Source organism: Lissotriton vulgaris, chromosome 8, assembly GCF_964263255.1.
Source record: "Lissotriton vulgaris chromosome 8, aLisVul1.2, whole genome shotgun sequence".
Taxonomy (NCBI): Eukaryota; Metazoa; Chordata; class Amphibia; order Caudata; family Salamandridae; genus Lissotriton; species Lissotriton vulgaris.
The window spans coordinates 731508460-731525169 of NC_141696.1; the positions used below are offsets into that span (position 1 = coordinate 731508460).

Sequence of the window (16710 nt, forward strand, 5' to 3'; positions counted from 1 at the left end):
AGTGTGCTACTCACCGAAAAAGCACCATGACGCATCGTCAGGGGTAGTAAGCACTATATAAATGCAATTACAATACAATACTTTCAATGTGAGTGGATTTGGCCAACTTCTACAAGCCCATGATGGGAAGTGTTACAGTGGCTAAGGTCCTTTTATGGGTGTCCGAAGATTGTTAAGGAGGCTTGCTTATGTGAAGAGAGTTGCCTCCAATCAGGTGGGTGAGGACCAGGGCTGCGACTGACACAGACATCCGGAAGGAAAGATGTCTGGAAGCAGAGGTCTTACCATACTGGGAGACAAGCCCATTTCCAGTTACCTACCACAGATGCAGAAATGACTAGATTCCCCAAACAGTGAATGTTACTGTCATCCTACAATAATCACAAACAGGGAAATTCAGTTTTATTTCTGCATGCCAAAGACTGTCTGCCTTGGGGAAGGGACACTTACAGCCAGTCATTAACCTCCTGTTATAGCAAATTGATGCAAAATCACGTAACTTTCTGGGGAAAATAACTACAGTTTCCAGCTAAATAAAGTAAAACCACCTATTTTAGGTGTGGTTTATCTTTCATTTGCTTGCTTCTTCTGGATGCACACCCAACACTCCAGCTTGGGAGTTCTGCACCCACAGAGTGCCACTACTGTGTTGTGAAAAAAGTATAATATGAAAATGGATTTCCATCTATGTAAAATTAGTGACCCTTAGTCCCGCCTTTAGCCCGGCCCTCTTGCCACACCCCAACTCGATCTGATGAGTACCTGCACTTTTTTCCCCCATTTAAAGGACTGCATATTATTCACCATAAAGTACTGTTGTCGTCTACAGCTAACTGAGGCCTCAGGCAACCCTCTTCTGAAAGTAATTTCCAGAGAATTATTCCAGGTAACTTTTACCCTGCACCTTTCTTTCAGACACACAAGTACAATTACCCTTTTGCATGTCATCGGACCACATGCCATCCACTGGAATCACTGAGGGCGTTAAACCAGGTTCTCTTTCACATGCCATTCTCATCCCACACAAACCCGCCCCTCACTTCCTCCCCCTTCACTGTAATTTTGACAGATGCACTCACTGGGCTCTCTCTCACAGATCTGATACATTGTCAGTGGGGTGTTTCACATCACCATAATTGCCTTCTCTTTACCATACAGGCTTTCCCCCTACACATTCCGAGTTCTGAAGAAGACCCTCTGAGATGTTTTTCAATACAACTCTTTTACAAGGAGTCGAAACGTCAACGTACTGAACAAAACATCCCACACCAACATTTTACCTAGTGAAGCCTAAGGATAAGGCTATATGTGTTACATAAAGGGGCCAAGTTATTGCAGATGCATATTGAAGATTTCGTTCTCTTGCCCCTCCTCCCCTTTTTCCCATAGTGTACTATAAATGTTGAAGGTTGTGTCCTGTATATTACACAGTATATGTTTATGTATTTAGATGATTTTTTCCTATTTGTTTTTCCACTAATATACATCTGTATGTATAATATGTGATGCGATATATGACAAATAATGTATCACTTAGTTCCATCGTGTTCGTGTATCTGTATGGTTTAGGCACTAATTACCATTGATTGGCTCTCACTTTTAAACTGGACATTTTGCATTAAGTGGGCTTAGTGGCCCTTGCCCTGTTTTAACAGGACTGTAAACCTTAATGATATTGCTATTCAGAACCATGAATCAGTCATGTGTGGGACAGGGCAGGGGTGGGGTGGGGAGGAGATGGCCTTTCAAGTGAGAATGGTCCAACCCCACTGTTAATGGGAAACCATTAACACTTTTCTAAAACAAATGGGAATGCTAACTAAACTAGGTCCAGGCACAAGCTGGAGCAAAGAGTAGAGTGTGCTGGAGTAATTTGTAGAGTTTGCTGAAGTAATGAGTAGAGTTCGCTGGAGTAATGAGCGGAGTTCGCTGGATTAAGGAGTAAAGTTTGCTGGAGCAATGGGTAGAGTTTGCAGGAGTGATGTCTAGAATTCCCTGGAGTAATAGGTAGAGTTCGCTGGAGTAATGGGTAGAGTCCGCTGGATAATGGGTGGAGTTCACTGGAATAATGGGTAGAGTTCTCTGGAGTAATGGGTAGAGTTCTTTGGAGTAATGGGTGGAGTTCACTAGAGTAATGAGTAGAGTTTGCTGGAGTAATGGGTAGAGTTTGCAGGAGTGATGTCTAGAATTCCCTGGAGTAATAGGTAGAGTTCGCTGGAGTAATGGGTAGAGTCCGCTGGATAATGGGTGGAGTTCACTGGAATAATGGGTAGAGTTCTCTGGAGTAATGGGTAGAGTTATTTGGAGTAATGGGTAGAGTTCACTAGAGTAATGAGTAGAGTTTGCTGGAGTAATGGGTAGAGTTTGCAGGAGTGATGTCTAGAATTCCCTGGAGTAATAGGTAGAGTTCGCTGGAGTAATGGGTAGAGTCCGCTGGATAATGGGTGGAGTTCACTGGAATAATGGGTAGAGTTCTCTGGAGTAATGGGTAGAGTTCTTTGGAGTAATGGGTAGAGTTCACTAGAGTAATGAGTAGAGTTTGCTGGAGTAATGGGTAGAGTTTGCAGGAGTGATGTCTAGAATTCCCTGGAGTAATAGGTAGAGTTCGCTGGAGTAATGGGTAGAGTCCGCTGGATAATGGGTGGAGTTCACTGGAATAATGGGTAGAGTTCTCTGGAGTAATGGGTAGAGTTCTTTGGAGTAATGGGTAGAGTTCACTAGAGTAATGAGTAGAGTTTGCTGGAGTAATGGGTAGAGTTTGCAGGAGTGATGTCTAGAATTCCCTGGAGTAATAGGTAGAGTTCGCTGGAGTAATGGGTAGAGTCCGCTGGATAATGGGTGGAGTTCACTGGAATAATGGGTAGAGTTCTCTGGAGTAATGGGTAGAGTTCTTTGGAGTAATGGGTAGAGTTCACTAGAGTAATGAGTAGAGTTTGCTGGAGTAATGGGTAGAGTTTGCAGGAGTGATGTCTAGAATTCCCTGGAGTAATAGGTAGAGTTCGCTGGAGTAATGGGTAGAGTCCGCTGGATAATGGGTGGAGTTCACTGGAATAATGGGTAGAGTTCTCTGGAGTAATGGGTAGAGTTCTTTGGAGTAATGGGTAGAGTTCACTAGAGTAATGAGTAGAGTTTGCTGGAGTAATGGGTAGAGTTTGCTGGAGTAATGAGTAGAGTTCACTGGAGTAATAGGCAGAGTTCGCTGGAGTAATGGGTAGAGTTCCCTGGAGTAATAAGTAGAGATTGCTGGAGTAATGAGTAGAGTTTGCTGGAGTAATGAGTAGACTTCACTGGAGTAATGGGCAGAGTTCACTGGAGTAATGCGTAGCGTTAAATGGAGTATTGAGTAGAATTTTCTGGAGTAATGAGTAGAGTTCGTTGGAGTAAGGAGTAGAGTTTGCTGGAGTAATGGGTTGTTTGCTAGAGTAATGAGTATAGTTCTCTAATGCAACGTGATTGCTGATACTGGAATAGGGCAATCAACGATTTGATTTTCAAGAAAATCATTTGTGATATAAGAATTCCAAGGATGTAATTACTTATATGGAATATCAGCCCTAAAGAAGAGGGTTTACCCCTCGCAGCAGGTGTTTGGCTGGTTGTACAATAATTTCAAATAAAGATGGATTTTTAAATAAAATTATTCAGAAGTGGGAATGTGGACTCATTTCGAAAAAAGAAATGTAAAATGAGATTACACTATTTAAGGATTAGAGATTATCACATACCTCCATAGGTTGGACAAGACATAGCCCATCTGATGAGCAAGATTATAGAAACACAAAAGAAGCGCTAGTCTTAAAGACTAAGGTGATTGCGGAGAAGGAAGCTTCTCTTTGAGCTCCCAAAGCGCTGGATCACTATCAGATATAATCCATCCATGAATGATAATGGAAGGGAAAAGAAAAGTTAAAAATAAAACAAAATTACAGCTCTACCTGCCTATTGCTAGTGAATGCCCGATGCAGTGCTTAATTTGGCTTGGTGGGGTCCACCAGCACGCTTTTTTTCCTCATCAGACATTCCCTGAGAACATGAGAGGAGAAATCAGAAACCAATATAGAAAAAGGGATAGAAAACGGAAAAACTATCAACAAGAGAGAAAGCAGTAGCCAGTAAGAGTGAAATAAAGGGGCAGGAAGTGTCTGGCAGAGGATTAAAGAGGCATGAGGCCAGTTCAGGACTATGAAGCCTTGGTATTTGGCGCAGGGACATTTAATAGCACTGGCCGAGGCTTAATGAGCAGAGCTTTGGCCACAAGCACTCATTATGTTACATATTTAGCATGTCCCTAGGCCCAATCTTATGCAATCCCCCCCATGTGCCCAGTGTGAGGCGAGACGTTAAGAGGTGAGACACTCAGCAGCAATTCGCAACAGCACAGTGGGAGCTGTTTATGCGGGAGACTGGGCGAAAGCTAAGCTGAAGATATAGACGGGTGTTCCTTGCGTCAAGGAATAGCATCACACCTCATTGCATCCAGGCCATGGATCAGGCAAGGTGGTGGTGACAGGGAGAGGAGGCAGCTGGCACTCCCACCCCCCTCACCAGCTTTAGTCCTCACTGGTCTGCCATGTCTCCCTCACCTAGGTATCCACTCACCCAGCAAGCATATAGCGCAACACACACTGCCGGAACCGAGCCATGCCAGCATTCGGTCAAAGGCCTTCTAGACCAATGTGGCCCCACGTGCCCCCCTCTAGCTCGATGCTTCTTTAATGTCCCCTTCCACATGACAAAGCACCTTTTCTACTCACTCCCTTCACCATGAGCTCTGAGGCCAAAAATCACCCCCTAGAAACTGTCACCTTAACCCCCATTATTGCAAATGAATATAATTGACTTCCACAAAAGCATGAAATCATTTGTACTAAAGAAAGGCTCTAACTCTCAAAGGGAATAGGCAACATCCATCAACCCTAAGAAAAGCAATATTAAAAGACTCCCACACATGATCTATCAATGAAATAGAAACAATTCATCAAAAAATAAGGAAAGTTATTGCATGCATACCTTATATGGTATAAGGAACAAGAAGAAAGCCCACTACACCTCATAACTGAACCAGGAATAAGCATTAAGGGCAGAGATTGAAGAAATACCAAAGTCAGATCAAACAAAAAACTGGCCATATTTCAACCTGTTCTGAGTCAACTTTAAGCTTATCAAGATGAGCCATTCTGATCTCCTCACTCTCAAAATACCTAAACAAATCCAGAAACCATTTCTGATCCAAATATGCCACTTAAAAACTTAAATTCAAGATTTTGAGAGGTTCCAGAAAACATGGAGACAACCCCTCTCCTAGTCTGACTAAACTTGGGGAGACTAAAAGAAGCTAGAGATCTCACATTGTTAGCACTAAATCCTCCCACATCAAATCTATTCTGGACATCTACAAGAATCGTCCACACCTTCTCTTAGAGGTGATTAAGCCGTCAAAAAACCCAACTTCAAACAGGATGATCCATGCTCTGAAGACAATTGTGAAGACAACCAGAAATTAGTCTCTAAGTAACAGTCATCCTATCTTTTTGTTTTGATGAAAAGAACTTCTTGAACATATAACCAAATTTAAACCACTGAATCACTTTATTGGTGCTATACTTTGAACCATCAACAAGGAACCATGCATCTGCTTTCTTTCAAGGTAAATTCGTCGAACTCCTCTCCTATGCAAGGTATTTTCCCTGATTCCCTCATTAATTCTCCCACATTCAATCAAAAATGATGAACAAAGCATTCCTTCTCCAGTAGGACCACAAGATTCTGGAACCTTCTTCCATCAGGTCTACGCGCTACCTCATGTCTTGTTATCTAGAAAAAGGAATTTTCATTTTCCAAAGACAGTTTAGTTACTAATTGTTCCAAGCTCCATCAAAATTCTCCACTGCTTTGACATGACTGTATCGATGAACAAGTTACTTCCCTTTGGGAACTTTCTTTCTGGTAGAGATTCTATCTAACCACAGATTTCTCACCTTATCACTATTCCCCAGGCGTCAAAATGCATCTAGAAACTTTTCAGCAGTACCTATACGTACCAGTAGGTGGCGCATTACGGTTACGCCATGTAACCAGACATCACTGGATCTACATATGCCCATTGTCGGAAGAAATTGCTGTGCTGCCAGGAAGGACTGCCACTCTGCTAAATACTCTACTGTTCTGGCCTGCTGCTCGTTGAACTGCAGGAGGGACTGCCACTTTGCAACTTTTCCTTGCTGTGCTGGGCAGCTGCCTACTCCTTTTGCACTGTGTAGAACTAAGAGTGTTCTACAAGGCCTTTTTGCCTTTCCCCCATATCGAGAAGTCTCAGGCCATAAAATATTTCCATTGCACCAGCTGGGCTGCAGTGTCTCCCCTTGCAAAGAAGCCTGCTGTATTTGCGGCGGTATTTTACATCCACACGTGTCTGCGCTGCATGCCAACTGAGATTCCCAAAGACCCTCTCCATATTTCAATACTGAAACAGCTCGACACCCCTCATCTGCATGTCATCTTCAAAGCTCTGAATTCTTCTTTACTCAAATCTACAGTCCCCTCACTTTGGAAACATGCCATGGTGATCCCTCTCTTAAAAAAGCCCACTGCTGACCCTAACACTCCCTCATACTACTGACATATCTCCCTTCTGCCAGCCTTCTCTAAAAGTCTTGAGAGACATATTCACTCCCACCTCTCTCAGTTCATTGAAACTAATAACATCCTTCACCCCTCTCAATTCGGTTTTCAAACCAGGTTCTCCACTGAAACTACACTGCTGGGACTCACTGAGAGGCTGCAACAAAATCTTGATGCTGAAGAGACAGTGGCGCTCATACTGTTGGACCTCAGCGCAGCGTTCAACACAATATCCCACACCATACTTATTAACACACTGAAGTCCCTAGGCATTCGTGGATCTGCCCTAGACTGGATCACCTCCTTTCTGGACCACCGCACCTTGCAAATTTTTTATGCCACAACCAGCTCTGACATCCACTCATCACCCTACGGTGTACTCCAGGGCTCTATCTTGAGCCCATTACTCTTTAACTTATACATCAGGCCTTTAGCTGATATAGCAGAACATGCTGGTCTGACGCTTTTTACCTTACGCTTTTAGGTCGGTGGAAATGTTTTACCCGGTAAAATGGCTCAGTGAGGTAACCACTCTCAGCTGCCAACTCTTTGTGACCTGCAGATTTTTAGTCTGAATCCTGGCAAGACAAGCTCAGCCTTCCAATCTTCCTATGTCACCCAATTGAGAACCATTATATTACAGTAAGATATGTAATTTACAGCACTCCAAAACAACAGTCATGCGGTAGGAAGCGCCATATTAAAAAAGTGCTGGTGCAAAAATTCACAACAAGAGTTTCTCTCTTTCTAAACTGGAACCCAAAGTATGTTCATGTTTTAACACCCTTGGATAATTTGACATCGAAACTTGCAGAATCAAAAGTTTTTTAAATAACACGGGAGTGATGTGTATAAAATACCAAGGGGACAGCACGTTAATATCCACCTTGGTTTATACTGTAGGCACTAGCATTTTATACAATCCACGTTTGCATTAACCTATTAAATTGTACTCGGTTACCATCTTAACAAAGCGTAGAGGCCGACTGAGCCATGTCAGCTTTCTAACATGACGCCCCTGATCACTGCAGTGTATGATTGTTATGACCAGGGCTCGAGTCGGGGTACCACGCGGGTGGACAGCGTCCCCCCACTTATTTTACAAGGTGGACGCCATCCCCCCTGCCAAACAGCTGGATTTCACCTTTTTGGCCTCTCTGGGACGAGATCGGAGCCACCTTTCGTGACGTCACTTCCTGTCGTGACGTCACTTCCGGTGACAGCGTCCCCCCACTTCTTTTTTTTTTTAGGACTTGTGCCCTGGTTACGACCAGTTTTACCAGCCAATAGAAGTTGCTGTGGGACGCTTATTTGTATTCAGTTTATAAACTAAAAATGCAGTAATAGAAGTTTTGGCTACAGCTGAACTAAGATCTTTGGTCAGTTCAAGCAATTAAACTGTGAATTATAGCCAGGGCCACTGGAATTATGCTACAAGGGAGGGCAAAATGATGTGGCATGCTTGAGTAAAGTATGCAGCAAGAAAAGGCAAAAATATGCAACGAAATACAGCACATTTTTTGATAGCATTACTTCATTATTTTGTACTTTTTAGTTTTCGCCTGCACAGCACATGCGCGGTGCTTGTGAAATGTCTTGTATGTAACATAAATGGGGGCTCTTATCAGTTCCCGTTGCCGACTTACAGTGGCCAACTGCTGTTGGTCTGAACTTATTTTTTGGGTTTACTTTCCCTGGCTGCACACAATGAAACAGAAGGGTTCCATTCCTGATCTTTTCATTGTGACACCACTGAGGAGTATTCATTTGAACTCACACTACATTTTATGTGGGGTTAAGTTCTTGAACTCGATTTTATGACTTGGTTTTTGGGCAATTATATTAGTATGCCTGCAAGAGCTTGTGAAGATCTCACGTCACTCTCTCCCTATATTAGAAGAACTGGACAACACTGCCATCTACTGGTTATTTTTTTAATTGAATATAAAAATTGCTATTGTATTTTCTCTTCAGGTTTTATCTTGCTCAGGTCCTGAACAGAGTGCCAGTAGTCAACTCGGATATCTGTGTTTTGATGTTTTGCCTGCACAAACAGCTTATTATTAAACATATAGGCAAAACCTAATGAGTTTACTAATACTGTCTTACTCATATGGGCACCCACAGCACATTTTGGAGAAAAAAATGGGGAACTACTGGAGAGATAAAAGGCTTGGAAGGAACATCATGAAAGAACTTGAAAATCTAATGAGTGCCCTTCCCTTGTCTATGGCCTTTTAGTACATTTATGTAAAAACTGTACCTTAAAATGCACTGATTTGACCCAGTTTTTAAAAATATTTCTCAGGAGAGAACCTCCGAACCTTTCCTATGAGACATCTGGTTCAGAGGCTTAGCTTGCTTGCTACAATTTAGGACAAGTATGATGCCCCACTATTTTCAATGATCATGTTAGCACCACAGTATAGGAAGGGCCACTAGAATTGTGTGATTGTGCGGCTGTGGCGATTATTGCATAAGTGTATATTTGCTGCATAATCCATCATGTGCTGCACAATCTGTGGATTTAAATAAAATTGTTTCTAGCTCAAATGGTTCAAAACTTACTAAAATTGCAGCAAAGCTTGTTACCATGCAGTGAACGGCCCTTTGCAAAGGCTGAATGGACACCTTTCTGTTGCTTAGTGCTATATTTGGGTATTAAACTGGTACTAGTGTGGTACACTCAATTCCCAGATAGTGTTAACAAGTGCAAAAAGTACAAAATAATGAAGTAATACTATTAAAAAATGTGCCACATTACACCACACAATTTGCATTTTCTTGCCGCAAAATTTACTCTAACCTACTGCATAATTTGGCCATTTCCTCCTGCATAATTCCAGAGTATAGTAAGGATCTAAAATAGACATTTATGTTGTTATATTAATCATGCAGTTATTAGGGACTTCCAGCAATGTCAATAATTGTTTTGTCATCAGAGTTAAGGTCATGTGAAAACCTTCCCGGGAATAGTCAAGGTCATAGGTGATATGATGTCACTTCCTGTGATGTCATTACGATGAAAGGGTTATGTGAGGTTATTTCTGCTAAGCCTGCCATTTTGATGAATCAATGTGCATGGCAAGAACTTACTTCTTTTGGGTTAAAAGAAAGCAAACATTCCAAAGTGTCCTTTCCTTCAAGCTCCACAGAATACACGCACGGCTTCTCATGATCAAACAGAACACCTGCAGGAAAAAAATAAAATACATTCTTAAACCCTGGTTGCTTTGAAACAATCTTACACGTCTTGGCAAGGCCCAGTTCGCCTCGGTAAGCTTTCAGCATTGACAGAAAACACTGCATTCATCTCCAGTTACTGATTTTGCACAGCACTGTTCACGTGTTCAAAAGGACTGACTTCTATTTGTTGAAAACACTTACGTGCATCTAAGGTTATGCATCAACAAAAATAAAAATGCGAGTCAGAGTTAAGTGCAGAAAAAACGATGCACAACAAAGCAATTAAAGGCAGTGGTGGCCGCCACATACAAAAGGTGGTGAGGCAGGGCCCACAGGTGGGGGTGGGGGGGTAGTTTAATAATGTAGAAAAAAGGAAAACTTACTTTAAGATGGCAGCCGCGCCCCACGTTGCATCTGGTCTTTTCTCTTCCTTGTCCCAGCAGGTACTGGGGCTGCATCAGACTCCCTGTCCAATCCCAGCGCTGCTTTCATGCTATGAGAGCAGCGCAGGGATTAGCCTGAGCGGGCTGAAAAAGAAGCTCGCTCAGGCACAGGAAATCTGTGCTGTTTCTGTAACCCTGCTGTTCAATACATCCGGGCTAGAGAAACCTAAGTGCGCATGTGTGTTTGGCCGGCCTGAGACGACCAGCCAAATACATATGCGCACTTAAAGAGAGCATATAGCACTCCTTCTCCCCCTCCAATGCCCCAGCCCCGCCCTCCCTGCACAGCTAACAGAGCCAGCTACTTAATAAAAAACACAATTATGAAACATCAATTTTTTTTTAGTTGCTAGCTCTGAGCCAGATGGGCGACGCTCCTCCGTCCTGATTAAAGGCAGCTAGTTGTGTGAAGAATGATACGAAATTGGAACTCTGAACAGGGCTAGCTCTAGGGCAGTCCGATCGGTGCCACCACACAGGGCGCTGACTTGGGGTGGGGGCGCCATGTTCATCCTTTTAAAAGCACCTGATGCCGCGCACATTGTCCCATCAATTTTCAGATATCAATACAAATTACAACTCTGGTGATTATTGTTCTTCCTGGAGAGAGACTGGAGCTTTGTCTAGTGAAAGTTTTGACTCAACACAGCGCAGAGGGTTAATATGCCTGCTGCAAACAACGTGTCCCATCACAAAATGCATATAATATAAATAGGTCGATGGGTTACCACTTTTGTCAGAGATCCTTTTGTTACTGGCAGTTTATAAGTTAAAAGCCTAATATAGAGCAGTGAGCTATTAACTGCCGTCAAAGAGCTGCATGCAAACTGCAAGGAAAATGTTAGAGCTATACATTTTTTGCCAAGTCTTTTGTCGTCCGAATATTGCAAAATGGGGTTCATTGCGGTAGAAATCAATTCTTTTTTTTTTTTTTTAAAACCCTAATAATGGTGTTACAATTTAAATTCTGAATTTGTGCTTTTCCAGTCCAAGGACTCTAAACTATACTGCCTACCAGTATGGATGAAATGTGACTCCTACTCCTTGTAGGCCTCTTTTTATGTAACATGAATGTGTCCTCATGTAACGCAACTGGTGCTATGTAAAGCACTCTGATACAAGTTTGTGCTATGTAAAACTCTATTACAAAAAAAACATTTCCTACACACTGATTTATGCAAATATGATTGTCACCATGGAACGTATGTGTGATGTAAAGTGTTCTGACAACTTAAACTGGTATGAGTGGCGCTATAAAACTAAATGAATCTGAGAGACATTGGTTATGGAGACTTCAGTGGCACTCTCAAATGATGGTGGTGAGGGAATCCCTGGCGGAGGTGGTCATTGGGGAGGCGCCAACAAACATTGTCGCACAGGGCGCCACCAATGCTAAAGCCGGACCTGACTCTGAAAGCATGGTCGAATCACAAAGCCATTTAAAACTCAAGATCAAAACTCGACAGATTTGCTCTGTTCATCAATACTCCAAGATGGCGGTATCAGCATGTTAACTGGTACCTCTGCTCAGGGGTGGCTCTAGGCTCATGGCGGCCCTGGGCAGGGAGCATAGGTAGGGGGCCCCAGAAGATGGGGTCCGGGCGGGGTGGAGCGCGGAGGCCAGTGAAGAGGGGGGTCAGGGTGTTCAGAAGTGGAACAGAGCCGGAGGCCCCAAATCCCTGCCAGGGGCCGCCACACAAATATCTATCCATCCTCAGAGGATTATTACATTAAGGATATATATTGGTGTGGTGGCCCTGTGCAGGTGCACAGCTTGCACATGCCTAAGGCCGCCCCTGCTCTGCTTTTAGTATGAACTCATGGATAATACAAAAAAATAAGATTATGTCAGCCCTTAATTAACGTACTTTTTGTAAAAGCTTTACATCCTGTGGGCAGTGTTACCTGTGGCCTGAAAACCCCCTCTTTTTTTCAAAGCACTCTTTACAAGGGTTCCCAATTCAAACCTACTTCAAATTTAATGTGCCTTCACAAATTTACTAGTGTGTGCGCAGTGAGGCATCGGCAATTTATCTGAAGTGAGCGGCCGGGTGCCTTTATTAAAAAAAAAAAATCAAAATCTCCATTGTTCGCTGGGTATTCTGTCCCCTAAGCACATATCTCTCAATTTCTTTTACAATCTGCTTAAGTAATCTCTACTGCAGCTCCTTAAATTTCCGGAAAATTCTGAGGCAATAAGAAGTTAATTTCTACTTCCTTTCATTATGCCTTAAATTTAAACCTGTTTTACTACAATATAGAGGTTCATCAGAGAGAAATCAAGCCTGACTGGATGTGATGGTGAAGGAGGAAAGACGGGAATCACACATCTGGAAACAATTGAGGGAGAAGAATATTCCAATTCAGTAAGAGGACTTGAACAAGTACAGTTTACAACAGAAGAAGAGAGGGCGGGAAAAAGCCCAGCACGGGGGTTTAACAACCGTTGAAGCATACAGCACTGTGCTTTCAGTGTGACACAATTATACTACCCTAGAGTGAAGCCAGGAGTGTTAATTCATTCAAATTTCCCCTGCTGTGTGGCTGCTCTTTAGGACGGCATTGGTGTTGTTCAAGACCTCTCCTGATTGGACACAGACTAGAGTGTAGCTGAGAATGTTCACAGCTGCATCTGCAGGAGCAAGAACTCTCAAACTTGACTTATCTGGAGTGCCAGAAGATTTGAATTTTGGCCGACCACAGTGTTCAGCTTCCTTTGACAGGTCATTGTACAATCATTGCATTCAGATAGCCAAACAATGTTGCTGTCATACCAGTGCCTCGAGATTTTTCTTTTGCGACCAAAGCAAATTTTGCATTACCGGAGATTTCTAAATGTAGTTGGATAAGTCTATTTAACCTTTTCGAGATCTGTATTATCAAACCTAGAAGCACCTACACTAGAACAACTGATATACTGCTCAACTCACTCTGATCGATACTCTAGATGCAATCTTTGGGCACCCACGGCCCATCACCAAAACCTACGTCCTTCAGGGAAGGCATCAACATGTCATCAAGCTTCCATCTCAGTCAAAGGGATCCTGGTAGACTACTGGCGAGTGACTGCATCATCCACCTAGGCCACTTACTGGGCATAAATATATCCCCCTTTAACCTCAGATCTCATCTGGACCGGAGAGAGGCAGAAGAAGGACTTTCCTCTGACCCCTGGTCCAAGCAAAAGAAGCTGCACCTTTAGCTGGACTGCACTTGCTGCTCCTTGGGCTAGCAAGGAGAGGACTATGCCTGTGGTGCATGGCTCGAGGAAACGTGGCTGCTGAGCAACAAACCAAAGCAGTAACTCCAAGGGCCTGTCAGTTAAACCACTGTTCCAGCAGCTGAAGTCACCTGTCCCGGTCTGTCGATACCCACTAGCAAGAAATCATAGCTGATAGCGGACATGCAGCCAACAAGACCCATTTCTGCCAGACCCAAGAGAGTCAATAGAGTGTGGATTGGTCGCCAAAGACGGACATTAGCCCTCACCAAAGGATATCTTTGGACCTGCTGTGACCGGAGATCAGTATCCCAGCAGCAGCTGACCTTTTACTGGTTCAAAGAGGACTTTAAAAAACTCTGACCCATCAGACCAAAGTTCCTTCAATTTAATCATAGAACAAGGACTGAGGAATAACCCTAGGGAGGCCCCCATTGACGGCACTGCACCCAGAGCATCTTTCAGCATCCTCAGCATCCTGAATGTCCAGCATCAGCACCACTCAATTGAAGTCTATGGCAGTCTTGATATAGAGTATGGAACTGGCCTTGAGATTACTTTGGTGACCAGGTAACTTTCCAAATATTGCTTATTGACCCCCTTGACCTTATCTCCATTGGAATAGGTCGCCAGGTCCAGGCTGGAGTAATCAAAAACAACTCTTTCAAACTTTTCTAAAATGTATAAACTTTATGGTTACCAATGCTCCTTTGCGCTTTGGACTAAAAAAAAAAATAGGTTTACGTTTTACATAAAAATCAATATCTCCGGAACCCTCCAGTGAATTTTGCACATCTTGGTTTCTAAAAATTCATAAAAATATAATACATGTTTATAAAGTGGTGTTGGATTTCCTGCATGTTGTGTGATATTCTTATTTTGTTTGGTGCTTCTAAATGCTTTACACTCGTTCCTTTTTTTAAGCCTTACTGCTTGAAGGCACAGCTATCCATGGTTGAGTTGGAGATTTTACAAAGGAGCCTGACATGACCCAAGATGGTTTTGTGAGTCTATAACACGGTAAGTTCGCACAACCATACCAAATAATACATGCAAAACTCACATTAACATTTCACTGAAGACACACTGATAGTCCTCAAACTGAAAAAAAACTTTAGTCCTTGACACTTGCTCTCCTAGCACTTGGCAAGTGGATGATATGCAATTACCTAAAAACAGCTCAGTGCAGAAACTGGTACATGCACTAACCCAGTGCCTAGTAGTAGCTGAGAACTATAATTCATCCCACTTAATCACCAACAGCCAAGCTATAAACCCTGGGTGATCATAGACACTAACCCTAACATTCTACCCAGGTAAAACAGGTTAACAAATCGAATTTACCTTCAGGAAGTTGTGTCACATTTTACTGCACCTTGCCTTTCCTTGCAAGATCCAGATCACCATTATTGCAGTTTTCTCTAGACTACATAATGAAAGTGGATTCTACGTGGGCACTCAGGTTTCTGCCTGGGCAGACTTCAACGTATTCAGAATACCAACACTGCAACCAGACCGTTGTGGTCAGGATCACATTGACCCTACTCTGCCTCAGTGTAGTAGAATGTCCCGGCTTAATTCCTTAAAGATCCTCTGCATCACAAATAGAGCAGTCCTTAGTGCTAAAAAATATTTTATGTATCACAAACTTCACACCTACCATCAGACATGAAGCCTCAGATCTGGAATGCTGCTTCGGATCTGGAATGCTGCTGCTCTAGGTTCATACGACTAGACTTCGAAGGACCACTTAAGCAGTAAAGATGGCCAAACGAACATTCTCCCCAACAATTATAGGAAACCTTCCCATCCTCTTGGAGTTCTGAAAATCTGTGAAGACCTATCTGTTTGGGTTGACAGAGCCTCTCACTTTTCCAAGATTATCTCACAACGATTGCTCCAGCTTCGAGGCAGGACAGTGGCTAGGAACTCAACTCAAGATTTTAAGTAGTGACAAGCATGTCTCTACCTAGCCCACATTATTTTCCATCACTGGAATGCCACAGCAAGTCTAAAGTGGCATTACTAGGGCAACGTTTGGAAAGACAAAAATTTAGGAACATAGATTTCAACTGGACACAAACTGACAATGGAGAGTGAAGAGTTTATCTGACTATGGATAGACAGTACACTGGGGTATGTAGTAAAAAGGGTACTTTATTAGTTAATATACTTATTTGGGATCTAACTTTTTAACATTCATTGTTGATCCAAAGTTAATTCTATTGTTGTGCAATTTTATCTTTGTTATACATCACAATACATTAAGATTTCAATTTACATATCATACATAAATACAGAACGTGCATGAATTGTACATCAACTGTTATCTATTTACAAGGATAATTGTACATCAACTGTAATCTATATACAAGGATAATTGATGTTAATCATAAAGGCATGGCTAAAGGTAATATAATATTGCTACGCGCGTTTCGGCTGTGAGCCTTCATCAGGAAGCCATGGTATGTATTCCAAGTGTACCAGTGTGATATTGTAGCCGCAATATGGTAGGGGCGCAAACTCTTGGCGCACCTACAGAGTTACACTGAGGTCCAAGTATAGCACAGTTTAGAGTTCAGAGGTGGACTGTTAACTGCTGGTTGGGTCTGGGAATGTGTCTCTACAACAGTAGTCCTGTATTATTGTATGGTCAGGATGCTTAGTGGAGTGACAGCCTGGAAAAGCAGCCGGAATCCGAGACGTAATGCCGGGGGCGGGACGATTATGTTTAAACTTTTTGTCTATGGATCGTCGTATTTCTGGTCTCTGGCTCCGGGTCAAAAAAATAATAGTACAGCGATTCTTGAGTGCGAGTTGGTATCGTCCTCCAATGGTGGGGTCTGGCTTTCCGGCGTCTCGATCGCAAACGTTTGCGATCGAGACGCCGGAAAGCCAGACCCCACCATTGGAGGACGATACCAACTCGCACTCAAGAACCGCTGTACTATAATTTTTTTGACCCGGAGCCAGAAACCAGAAATATTAACATCAATTATCCTTGTATATAGATTACAGTTGATGTACAATTCATGCACGTTCTGTATTTATTTATGATATGTAAATTGAAATCTTAATATATTTTGATGTATAACAAAGATAAAATTGCACAACAACAGAATTAACTTTGGATCAACAATGAATGTTAAAAAGTTAGATCCCAAATAAGTATATTAACTAATAAAGTACCCTTTTTACTACATACCCCAGTGTACTGTCTATCCATAGTCAGATGAACTC

The 16710-nt window shown here is 42.6% G+C and overlaps 1 protein-coding gene across 1 annotated transcript in view; it reads right to left on the bottom strand.

Moving 5' to 3' along the window:
* Positions 1-16710, bottom strand: part of CFAP47 (cilia and flagella associated protein 47) — a 2734468-nt gene that overhangs the window by 2453170 nt on the left and 264588 nt on the right. The window contains exon 21 of the mRNA XM_086934611.1: positions 9718-9812. Coding sequence (XP_086790737.1) covers positions 9718-9812 — 95 coding nt within the window. The remainder of the gene's footprint in view (positions 1-9717; positions 9813-16710) is intronic.